Genomic DNA, 12,755 nt, shown 5'->3' on the forward strand with positions numbered 1-12,755 from the left:
TGAAGCTACTTGATGTACAAGTAGCCTACACCACACCCCCTGGACATGATGCTAGTATGTCGCAAATACTTACCCCCAATCCAACCCTTGATGCATGGGTACCATTTGTATAGTCTTTGATATGACTCGGCCGGGGATCGAATCCCCAACCTCACAATCTCAGGGTGGACACTCTAACCACAAGGTCACTGAGCTGGTCTTTAAAGATAAAAGGTGAACGAGGATAAAATAGCCTACTGTAGTTAATTTCACTAGAGTGTGTCTGGTAAAAAAAGAAAAAAAGAAGAAGAAAACACTTCTATTGACACAGTGCATGATTATTTCTCTAAAACATCTCATTGATATCTTCTCCATTACAGGTGCTGAGTACATTAAAATAGTACAGTTGCCATGGTAACTATAACTGCAACAGCAGAAGGAACACTATGCACAGTCGTTTAGAATGGTGGAATACTGGCCAAGTCCACTTCTAACAATACAGAGAATAAAACAATGCAACAATAGTAATTATCCTAATTATCCTCTTATTGGACCTGGAGGAACATGGTGGAACATCACCTCAAACATCTTTGTTCAGGACGTGGCTCCTTGTCAAGGGCAGGACAGCCTTTAAGAAGATGCAAGTCCTTACTTTAACACTTAAATGAACATCCTAGGCTTTCCAAGCATCATATGGTGACAGCACAAACCTTGATAGAGGGTGGCGTGATACCTGGGCGGCACCTAACTCCGGAGAGAGAGCGCCCAGCTGGGGATCGCGAGGTCCCGGTTCGATCCCAGCTCCAGGCATTCTGACGAAGTGTCCTTGAGCAAGACACTAAACCCCAAAGTCGCTCATGTGCGGCACGGTGGCGCAATACTTCACAGCAAGATCTCTGGGCCCTTCATTGCAGACTTGTTTGTCTCTCCATGTTTGCAAGGGTTTCCTCCCAAAGAACCCAATATGAAAAACATGCAGAGTAGGCCTACGAATGTTCTGCATTCAAATACTGCAGTCCGGTTCCTGACCCTGACTTGGACTGAGATCTTGGACTTGGTCCCCGGGCGCCATGAACGATGGCTGCCTGCTGCCCCTGGAGGAGGATGGCTTGGATGGGAGAAATGCAGGGAACAATTTCCACCACAGCGACCACTGAAGACGTGTGTGTGTGTGTGTGTGTGTGTGTGTGTGTGTGTGTGTGTGTGTGTGTGTGTGTGTGTGTGTGTGTGTGTGTGTGTGTGTGTGTGTGTGTGTGTGTGTGTGTGTAGTGTGTGCTGTGCCATGTGTGGCCAATAAAGACCCTTGTGGTCTGAAATTATGGTCTCTTGTGTGTGTCAAGATTCCAGAAGGAGATGATGGACGACAGCAGCCTCTATGTAGCAGAACTAGTAAGGAACATTGCACATCTCATTCATTCATTCATTCATTCATTCATTCATTCATTCATTCATTCAATCATAGTTCTATGGCCCTTCTGCTTGTCAGAACTGGGACGTGAGGCGACGTCTCAAGCTTGAGGCGCTGGAGAAGGTGTACAGGGAGATGTGTCTTGAGTGGAGAATTTGGTTCAAATAACTAATTTTTCAGCCTCTCAACGCTTAATTCTAAATGATGTACAGTACAGTTACATGTACCCTAACCCTTTCATCCTCTCACAGTCCAGTGTAATCTTCACTATTAGACAAACTATTCATCAGCCAATGGCTTACATGGCTATAGATCCTATAAGTGAGTACTTGAAGGGGAAATGTTGTTAGAAGAAAGGTTTCAATAGGGTAGGCTAATTAAAAGTTGAACACACCATAGTTATACCTCTGACTTTCACATGAATTATTTCACTCTCCAATTATGCATAGTCAAACATTTTCATCCACTTGTCAAGCAGCGTGAAGTCCGTGAAGAAAGGACAACATGGCTTCTTCAGAAGAGTGCTGAAGGTCATTATATGCTGTTTCACCTGCAGCTGTCTTGAGGTGGCAGGACTGGCAGAACTAGAAACCTCAACCGTCCTCTGTACAGCCAACTTTCATTTTCTTCATGTTCTTACTTTCATAACTTCTTTTCACTTTTTGTACTTTAATAAATATGCAAATATTTCTTGTTCAAGTAGCCATTTCTTTTAAGTTCCCATGGTAGTGGTGTTGAAAATTGTATCCTAAAATTTGTTTGGTTTGTACTTTGTTTGCGAGGACAAGATTTCTTTACAATCCCTCAGATCACACAAGTTCAGTAGTTTCAACATTTTTTATTAGCACGTCTTTCTCTAAGTGAAATATGGGAAACCCCCTAGTCCCCACAGAAATCCCCAACCTTACAGCTTTTTCTTCATCAAGCAAGCCCCCCTCTAAATCTCAACCTAATAAACAAATCATTCTCACATTCCATACAAAGCATCATTCACAAAAGCACTTTGTGTGACCAAGCTCTCAATGTGGGGGCTTTTTATTCAGTGTTTAGCGTTATAAAAAAGTGGGGAGGTGGGAATTTAACAGGCCTTAGATGGACAGAGGCGCTTGGCAGCATTATGTACAAACAGGAAGAGGAGCGGGGGAGCATATAGAGTGTTGCACACACTTTGCTTTAGTGTGTGATGACAGTTTGCTCCTCCTGTGTCGTGTGTTCCAAGGGACAATTGGGACATTTTGCGGTCCACTCTAGCCTTCCCAGAATGCCATCTATGTGTGTGTTGGGGTCAAAAGGGTAAAGGGCACAGTTCACTTGGAAGGGGAGGCAGGGGGGGCAAAGCCAGCGTTCAAAACCGTTCTTCTGTGGGCTGGTATACAGAGGGGTTGCGTTCTTCTTGGACAAAACTTTAGGAAACACAAGGGCCAGTGGGGTTGGCAAACAGAATACAATCTTTAGGCAGAGTGAGCCCACCTACCGATTATACTCAGAGAAACCTATGTATCATACATGTATGTATAAGTACTGTATATGTATCTGTATTATTTTACAAGATTCCCTGATTGGTCAGCAGAGGGAGGCCACCCAGGTACATAGGAACCTGTGGTGAGGGTAGGAGAATGGGTAATTGTCCATGGGGTGAGCTCTTTCAGAACAACCCCCGTCAGAGCTGAGGGGGGTCTGGGGGGAGGGAGTCAGGGGGGGGATAAACATGTTGGGGGGGAGGGGGGGACAACCTAGCCCTGTCAGTTTGTGGTGCGGCCGGTCACTCGGTGGATTTCTTTTCTTGCTGGGTTGTTGAAGTCCGTACAATCCCCCCCCCCCCCCCCCCTCCCTCCTCCTTCCCTGGAGTGAGTGGTCCACAGACGGGCTCAGCACACTGTGGGCCGGGTCCAGCTGGTCAGCTCTCTCTGCGGAAGAAAGAGAAAGATATTAGAGATGATTATCATTAAGAGATTAGAAACACGTCAAGAGACAGGAAGACTAGGGTGGCCATTTATGTCCGAAAAATATGGAGCACAATGTAATGACGCTTTTGTTGGTCAAATTTGATTTAAAGTCTGGGCTGAGTTTCCCAGAGGCATCGTAGCACTACGTTCATCGTAGCGCTATGATGAACGCCATAGCTTACGATGAACGTAGCGCTACGATGCCTCTGGGAAACTCAGCCCTGAGCGTTAAGACACTCCGTGTCTGACCTATGTGAGCTTCTTGGCTTTATTGTAGAGGGAGTCCACCACTTTGCTCATGTTCTGAATGGTCTCCAGGGCCGCCTCGTAGGTCTTGTCTACCAGAGGCTCGTCAAAGATGATCAGCACACCCTCGCCTTGGTCCAAAATACCTAGGGGGAGAGAGGTCAAACCACATAGTAGCCGCTAGCTGTGGTCCGGCGGTGCAAGGCAACCTTTACACAAACGACATTCCACCGAGGAACTAAAAACCTGCACGGAGAATTTGGAGAAACCCACCGTGAAACTTGCTGTCCAGAATCATCTGTGACAGTTTCCTCTCAACGTCTCCCTGAGAGTGGAAAGAGAAGCGAAGCAAATCAATAGATCTGCACCTCCTCAGATAAACTCATCACATTGAATATGTACACTCTGGAATATGGAGAGTGGGTCGTATGCCCACCTCCCTTGTTCTCTGTAAAGCGCATTGTGTTGCCTCTGGGTATGAAATGCGCTATACAAATAAAGCTTTGATTGATTGATTGATTAACATTCTGGCGAAGGCGTGACTCCTACCTTTGAGAGTTTAATGAGACTGGAAATGTGTTCCATCTGTGGGCAGAGGTAGAGAAACACTGGTCAGCAGTTGAGGACACAACCTCAGTAATCTAAACACACCAAGACCTCCCCATCGCACCTATTTCCAGTTACAGAAAATACTACAATTTACGATTGACAGATGATTATGCTGCAGAAATTGCAATCCTAAAGTCCTATTTCTTCTAGAGATAGAGGGCCAGGGTGACAGTAGAGGGCCAGGGTGACAGTAGAGGGCCAGGGTGACAGTAGAGGCCGTGTCCTGGACCGCCTACCTGGACCCTGGAGAAAGGTTCGATGACCCTTATGAGGTTCTGTTCCAGCAGGTTGTCATACAGCTGGGTCAGGTGTGTGCGTATAATGGGGTCATCCCTCAGTTCTGACCTGTACTCTGTCAGAGCCTGGGGGAGGGGAGGAGAGGGAGAGAGAGAGAGGGAGCGAGAGGGAGGGAGGGAGAGAGAGAGAGAGAGAGAGGGGGAAAGAGAGAGAATGATATCAAAAGGATACATGAGAAATGAGCCAAGAGACACAGGAACAGGATATGGCAATTGAGAATAAAGCAGACAAGCAAAAAATTGATTTTTGCGAACTAAATTCTGAAATCATCCTCACCTTTTCAAAGTCTGCCAATGATCTGTTCTTGCTGGCTAGGGCCACACATTTCAGTGAGTCTGTCTGCAGAGAGGGAGAGAAAGAGAGAGAGAGAGAGAGAGAGAGAGAGAGGGAGAGAGAGAGAGAGAGAGAGAGAGAGGGAGAGGGAGAGGGAGAGGGAGAGGGAGAGGGAGAGGGAGAGAGAGAGAGAGAGAGAGGGAGAGAGAGAGGGAGAGAGAGAGAGAGAGACACACACACACACACACACACACACACACACACACACACACAGACAAACAGAGATAGAGAGGGTGAAGATATGAAGAACAGCCTGTGGGTCTGATCGGTGGACGGCAGGGTGAAGGTCCTACCTGTCTCCCAGCATGCCGCAGGGCTAGCTTTCCACTGGTCAGAATCTGGACTTCCTCTGGCCTGCAGTCACAACACAGATCAATCAACAGGTCATCATTACTGCGGTGAACCAATGATACCCAGAATTCCTTCACACACCGTTTTAATAAAGAATCATCCATTGAGTTATGATACACATGCTAATAAATAGCTACGTGTTCATTGAGTTGTAAACTATTATGGACTGACGTATAAACAAGTAGACTGGTATACTTACACGTTGAGCATGATTTTGCAGAGCAGCATGTACTTGAGCGATGTGATGGCTCTGGGGTGGTCGATGGAGTCATAACCTTCGAAGGCCTCGTAGAAGTAGGAGTAGGCCGTCTTCCAGTCCTTCTCCTCCGCCGCGTGAATGATCCCTACGCGGGGGAGACGCGGAACAGAGTCTCAGTTAACCTCACTCCTCGGTAGAAATACCGCCCGCGCCGCCCGAACCGCTAGCTTTTCAGCGGCGTAGCTGGCGAAAAAAGCGGGTGTTTATGTAAGGTTGTCATGCGCGTCGGTGAGTCAGAGGGGATTGTGGGTAAGTGAGGGCGTAAGTGATACCGACAAGCGACACAGTGAATCCGGTGACAAGAGGCAAGGTCGATGAAGAAGGCAATTGAAAACACACTTTAAACATGGTTACCAGTGCGTGTGTGTAGTGTTGTACCTGACTGCATGTCCAACGCGGCCTGTAGTTTGGGGGGGCAGTAGATGGCGTTGGCGGTGGTCCTGGCGGACGTTAGGGCGGCGCGGGCCTTGGGCAGGTTGCTGAGGCCGTGGTACGTCTTGCTCTCCAGCAGCTGCACCTCCACCAGCAGAGCTTTGTCATCCATCTTCTTCAGCTCCTGTAAGAGCTGGGTTCCTGGAAGGGGGGGGGGAGGGGGGCAAGATGAGGGGGCGGGGGGCAATTAATATAATGTTAATACTCAAATGTGTTCCGCCACTGGAGGTTTGTTCCTGAGGTCTGCCAAGGTCTTGTTTTTTTTTTTTTTTTTTTTTTTTTTTACAGATTATGAAAGTGTAAATTGTAAAAAAAAATAATTGTGCCATGCATTGAAATCTGCAAATATTTGAAGAAGATATGCTTCCGTGAATGTTGGTACACCTGAAATCACTAAGCAGAGAAAAAGGACTTGAAAGATTCCGAGTTGTTCACACTTCTCACAGGATATGGATTTTGACTACAAAACATGACAAATTTCGTGAACTCTCTAGAGCATTTTAAGGATTGCAGACATCAGGACCAAACCTCCAGTGGCGCTCACAAATTCACTCTTCGTTTACTTAAGGCCACATTTATTTCTACAAATTCACCCCTGAACAACAAACTGAAAGTTACATGCGAGTTCAACCAAGTCGTTCAACTACGTCCACTTCTTCGAACTCACCAAGCTGGAGCGCCTCCTGGTATTGTTTTGTATCGTAGTACAGAGAGATCAGACGTGCCTAGAGAGAGGGACAAGAGAACGTAGCTGATAACCTCTCTGCCGTGGAACAGACGGAAAGTGGAGCGCTTTCACAAGAACACAAGAACTTTCCCACGGAACTCCAGTCTTCCAGAACATTCCAGAACAGACCCACAATTATAAAACTATATAAAGTTATCTATGGGGGAGGATCCTCACCTCCAGGGCCTGCCTGAGAAAGGTTCTCTTCTCGACCTTGGCCCACTCTATGCACTCCAGACACAGGTCCACTTCCTGGCCTGTGGCAGCCTCCATGTCCAGGAACAGGTCCAGCAGGGAGCGTACCAGCCTGGCCGCCTTGGCCTTGCTGATGGAGTTGAGGAACGGGCGCACATACTTCAGCAGGCCTCCCAGTTCTGAGGGGAAGGAGCAGGAAACAGAGCGTGAGAGAGTGAAGCAGAGAGTGCATCTAAGGGAAGGTACAGTCAGAGAAGAGCTACACATTGTAATACTAGGTTTTCTTCCAGTACACCTGCAATTTTGAGACACTGCACCACGTTAGTTGCCTAATGTGAAATCAAAGGTTCGCACTTTCTGATCAAACAGACGCGCGTGCATCCACAAACCAATCAGTATAGGGAGACGCACCCCCATGCAAGTGATGACGACATAATGTAGGTCTGCCACCAAAAATCCTTTGCTCCGCTGGTGTGAAAGTGAAAGTTATGGAACTAATCAATAAAAAATAACAAATGTGAAAGAGCCAAACGGCATTCTGGTTCGGACCTTGGTCTAGGTGTGAAAGCGCTTTAAGACAAGTGCTTGATGACCAGTTGAACAAGCTGTGTTAATGTTGGACAAAAGCCAGAACACTTAAAAAACCTGAGCACCCCTCAGGCCCCCCAATTCCAGGGCTGCGAACCAGGGACCAGGAGGGTTAGTGGCTCCTCTGGAAGTGGAAAACCAGGGATTTTTACCTGCAGCTTGGCCTGTCTTGGCCAGCAGCCCCCCCAACTCCAGGATGCTCTGCTCTTTGACGCGCACAGCCTCCTCATCGCTCTCCTGGATGTCCCGCTTCACTGAAACACAAGCGTGGCGGGTCAGCATCTCCCACTCCTGATAGCTTGATTACACCGCTTGTCGGTAAGGAAATAGGTCAAGCCACACGAGCAGACGAAAGTGAAGTGAAATCAAACCATAGCGTCAGCTAGCTATCTGTTTGGTGTTGTGACGTTTGGAATCATAAAGTAGCCTAAGCTACCTACTTTGATTGCACAACACTAACTTTGCATTGGGTGTAGCTGCTAGATATTTAGCTAGCTAGCAAGCTATGCCAGAAGAGACTCCACCAGATGCAAAACAAACGTGCCACAGTAACACAATCACAGCGTGACAGCGGATGAAATGCAATCCTAGCGAGCAAGTTAAAATCTCAACGGGCAACTTAGTCTAACGTTACATTAACTGGGGCTGACACGTTAGCCGGCTTGCTGACTGTGATAAGGCAAGAACAACATGTCAAACCAACCATCTGACCAGTTGGTTAGCTAGCTAGGCTAACGAACTAGCCATCTATCTAACACTTGGCTAGCTAGAGAGAAGCTAAAGAGAATAATAGCTACCTTAGCTAATTAGCTAGCCTAGCTAACTGTTAGCTAACGTGTAGCTATTTAACGTTGTTAATTAACTTAGTATAACATTAACGTTAGGCTAACCTGACAAAGACATGTAACGACACGGGCAGCTTGTCTGTTGGTTACCAATTTCCATTCAAAGAGCTAGCCAGCAAGCTAGGCTAGGCTAGCTACCGGTACCTGTGTGCTGGCTGCTGACTCACTGTGACAATATGTGTGGGGCAAGGCAGCAGTAGCTAGCTAGCCGGTTAGCTAGCTACATGCTGGATAGCTAGCCAAGTTTGCGAGCAAGCTAACAGTTGAACCAGGGAATATACAAGCAGCTTTGCACGCGTTTATCCTGTACAATAACACGTTGTGATTAAATACTTACCAATTGAATGTAAAATGTCAATAGATGCATTCCGATCAGTACCGAGAAGAGACTGGGCTCTTTGAAACTCAGCCACTGCCGCGGCCGCCATCTTTCCTCCACTCAATGACAGATGGTTGTTCCGGTTAGCTCATGATGTCGGCCAGGAATCAAGCGCCCCCTCTGCTCACTTTCGTTCACCGCAGATTGACTGCTGCATATGGACAACGGCTAATGAAGTGTTCAGATCTTTGTGTTTGATCGTGATTACTTTTAGGATGAGAAAAATCACTAACGTGACAAATCATTAACGCGACATTTGCGATTGCGACTATTCGGCAATCCCGTCCCCTCCAGGCTTCAGCACCATGGACAGCGGTAGCCTGCTCGTCGCCTCGGAATGTTTCCAGATACTGTAATTAATAATTATTTGGTGCGACACTGTTATTTATGGAAGTACACTGCCTCTGCGATGATTGAGCATATGCAAGGGCGCGGGAGAGGCCGGAAATGAATATTGGGGTGCTTTTAAAACCTTTTTGGGTGCAGGCGAGGGTCGACTTAAGTAGGCATATGATATAGCCTTATTGACACAAGTTTCACATGATTATGTCTTAGCTAATCAGAGTTGAATAACTAAAAACGTTTTATGCAAAGCCAAAGCAAACACACTCGAGGGAGCCACACACAAAGCCGTATCCTGTCATATCGCACATTCGACTAAAACATTCCTCCTTATTGACTGTGGACCTCGGCTACATTGTCAAAAATCGGTCCAAAACTAAACTAAAAACGAAGTTTGATTGGTCAGCTGGACGTCCATTGATTGATTAATTAATTAATTCATTTGCAGGCCTAATGGCATAGTTTGATTGTAGCCTATCATGTCAGAGAACACATCACACAGCTGGATACAGAGGATTAGCACCATGGACAGAGCTTCCAATGACCGGCCCCTCCAATACAGTTGGGTAGCCTACACATCCCCGGCCAATACCATCAAACACAGCGGCTGGAAGCAACAGCATCCAAGCACCGACCAATAGGATAGTTCCCTACCATCCCACAACCAACCCGAATATCTGCAGATGCCCGCATCTAAGCGTCGAGATTTTCTGCTGTTTGCCTGAGGATAAGCAGTCTATTTTAAGAATTCGTAGTAGCCATTTTCCTCAAGATTTATTTTCTTTGTTTTCTTACGTGTCCTCTGTTGGCATTTTGCAAAAGATAGACTGTCAACATCGCCGCGGGAAGCTAGAATAACATTGTTTTTTGCTCCTCAATGGAAGACATTTTTACACAAACAGCGAGTGTTATACATTTCGCATCTACTGTACATTTGTATTACCATCGGCGAGAGAGAGACTTCCATTATTCGTAAATGGAGATTGACAGTAATTTGAATTGAGAAACGTCGACAGTGTGTCCAGAACCATAAAAACACCGTTGGCGAATAGTGCCGTAGACGCCCAGCACCTTGGACAGCGGTTAGGCTAAGCACGCTTGTCAGCGGACGAGGTGTGAAAAATAACCAACAACGATTGAAAACTGTCGGATTGACTCAATTTGCCATAAAGAAAAGGTCAAAGGGTGATTGTACATGGATTACACTGAAATATTCCATTGATTTGAAGGTGAGAAATTATGCAATAAGACGTGTTTATTCTGCAGTAGCCTGTCAACCTCATTAGTCCAGATGTGTTTTTATTATCAAAAGATGTATTTTTGATGTTGTTTACAATTCGATTTATCAATCGCCACGATTGTAATTTATTTTGAAAGAAAAATGAAAGTCACCGCTACACGTTTTTGCATGGGTTTTGTGTTTTGGCAAATTATTATTTGGCTTTAAGGGTTTGTAGTAGCCTACTTTTCAATTGTAGCCTATAAAATAGATAATTTGAATCAATGACAGAGTAGGTCCTAGGTTATGTATGACATACCGATGAGATATAAGCTTTATCTACACAGCTGCTGTGTGCTGAGGGGGATGGTGTTTTCATTCAAGGCTTCCATTTTGAAGCTAAGATGGATGCTTGCGCACATTTCTTCATCATGCTTCTCTGGCCTTATCTTGATCCTTACATAATAATGATGCGAACCTGGAGTTCCGCACTGGGGCCCACCTGAATTGACGTGAAGGGAATAGGAAAACTAAAAATGGTATATATGTATAATTAATCAAGAATAGTACACATATAGGCTATGTTTTCACATTATGTGGACATTGTAATTTGTATAGACTACTGTAGGTTATGGTTTTGAGCTTCCTTATGAGGTTTATATTTCAGCAGCTGTCAACAAAGGTAAAGTAGGCTAATTCATTCCAGGAACATGCACACTCTTACCCTGTTGTATTTACGAAAAGTTTAGGCCTAATCATAATACATTTCCATGCAAAATCTGTGATGAGTCCAAGAAGAGATGTGAAGGAATTTGTGGGAAGGTATTGTTTAGGAGCATAAATGTAAACGTAATCCATCATATCATGATGATAATTTGATATGATTTCAAATGTGAACTAATTGAAATGTAGTTGCACCAGGTTATACAACTGTGATTACATGGCAATGCTGATTGCCCTAAACAGTCATATAAACACATTAACAGAGTATTAGACTATAATAGTCCTGGTTCTCTTGTTCACAAAAAACAAAAACTTGAGATTAATATTTAATTGTGCTGTTCATTGTTCTGATTCATTTACTTGTACTATTGACTATGTACATGATTCCCCGCAGGTTTAATTTTCCTCAAGAAGTGTGATACCCCGGTCCTTCCCAGACACTTTGGTCCAGCTAGACCTCCCTTCCTAACCCAGTGGCATCATGGGTACAGTGCTATCCCTCTCCCCCAGCTACCGTAAGGCGGCGCTATTTGAGGACGGCCCGGCCACTGTCGGACATTACACGGCCGTGCAGAATAGCAAAAATGCCAAGGACACCAAGAGCCTCAAACGGCCATCCATTATTAGCGTGCTTCCATGGAAACGCATCGTGGCCGTCTCAGCCAAGAGGAAGGGTTCCAAAAAGCTCCCGCCGGACGACAGTGGGCGGGGCAGCACAGAGCACACCTCCGCCTCCAGCAGCCTGAAGCTGAAGAAGTCCCAGTCCTGCGCCAACCTCTCCTCTTACACCAGCCAGGACCCCAGCACCACCACCACCACCTCCATCCCCATCTCCAAGACCGTAGCCAACGTAGCCGCCGCCGCCGCCAAGAAGAACTCGCTGACGGGCTCCGTGAGCCAGGCCGCGAACGCCGCGGGCACGCCCAAACGGGTCATCGTCCAGGCCTCCACCAGCGAATTGATGAGGAGCCTGGGGGAGTTCCTGTGTCGCCGTTGCTACCGGCTCAAACGACTGTCCCCGACAGACCCGGTGCTGTGGCTCCGGAGCGTCGACCGCTCGCTGCTCCTCCAGGGCTGGCAGGACCAGGGCTTCATCACCCCCGCCAACGTGGTCTTCCTCTACATGCTCTGCCGCGACGTGGTGTCGGCAGAGGTGGCCAGCGAGCGCGAGCTCCAGGCTTCGCTGCTCACCTGCCTCTACCTGTCCTACTCCTACATGGGCAACGAGATCTCCTACCCCCTCAAGCCCTTCCTGGTGGAAGCCGAGAAGGAGGCGTTCTGGGACCGGTGCTTAGAGATCATCGACCGCATGAGCGGCAAGATGCTTCAGATCAACACCGACCCGCACTACTTCACGCAGGTGTTTGCCGACCTGAAGAACGAGAACAAGAAGGAGGAGGAGAAGACGCGGTTGTTGATAGGTCTGGACCGGTAGATGAGAGGGACCTCAGGTCGGGGGGGGGGGGGGGGGGGGGGGAGATGGACAGACGTGGATGGAGTAGATCTGCAGTACAGAGGGTGTATTGTCTGGTGTTCCTATATCTGTTTATAGCATGCGATTTGGTTTAGATGAAGAAAAATGAATAGTGTCTGGTCTAAACAAGATAAATGTTCTGTCTTAGTGGCACATACTGTGAGCACTCAGAGGCTATCAAACTGATAATCTTTGTCCTGGGGCAACATTTAAAAAAAAAATCTCTAGAGAATTGGCTAAGAGTCATGTAGCAGGGTGATATGGAGCTAGACACACCAACGGGGGACAAATCTGACAAGATTACATTTGATTGCAAAGACATCAAAGACATGCCAGTAGACAAGAGAAGGAGCACAGACTGACCCATAAAGTCAACCACTTCTCGTCAAGTTTTGTATGCCCT

General features: G+C 46.7%; 2 protein-coding genes across 2 annotated transcripts; one reads left to right on the forward strand and one right to left on the reverse strand.

Moving 5' to 3' along the window:
- Positions 1 to 2,241: 2,241 nt before the first annotated feature.
- Positions 2,242 to 8,646, reverse strand: LOC311309376 (26S proteasome non-ATPase regulatory subunit 11). The gene is made up of 13 exons (XM_084438635.1): positions 8,553 to 8,646; positions 7,523 to 7,624; positions 6,765 to 6,961; positions 6,528 to 6,585; positions 5,807 to 6,001; positions 5,369 to 5,513; positions 5,112 to 5,172; positions 4,762 to 4,824; positions 4,425 to 4,550; positions 4,129 to 4,164; positions 3,853 to 3,904; positions 3,583 to 3,725; positions 2,242 to 3,294 (listed from the first exon to the last, which is right to left on the reverse strand). The coding sequence occupies exons 1-12, from the start codon at positions 8,641 to 8,643 to the stop codon at positions 3,583 to 3,585; spliced, it is 1,269 nt and encodes a 422-aa protein (XP_084294761.1). The 5' UTR covers positions 8,644 to 8,646; the 3' UTR covers positions 2,242 to 3,294.
- A 2,713-nt stretch (positions 8,647 to 11,359) lies between these two features.
- Positions 11,360 to 12,313, forward strand: LOC311309100 (cyclin-dependent kinase 5 activator 1-like; the record flags this gene model as incomplete). Its single annotated transcript, XM_084438265.1, has 1 exon — positions 11,360 to 12,313. The coding sequence occupies one exon, from the start codon at positions 11,360 to 11,362 to the stop codon at positions 12,311 to 12,313; it is 954 nt and encodes a 317-aa protein (XP_084294391.1).
- Positions 12,314 to 12,755: the final 442 nt, after the last annotated feature.

This window comes from Borostomias antarcticus, assembly GCF_949987555.1.
Source record: "Borostomias antarcticus genome assembly, chromosome: 5".
NCBI lineage: Eukaryota > Metazoa > Chordata > Actinopteri > Stomiiformes > Stomiidae > Borostomias > Borostomias antarcticus.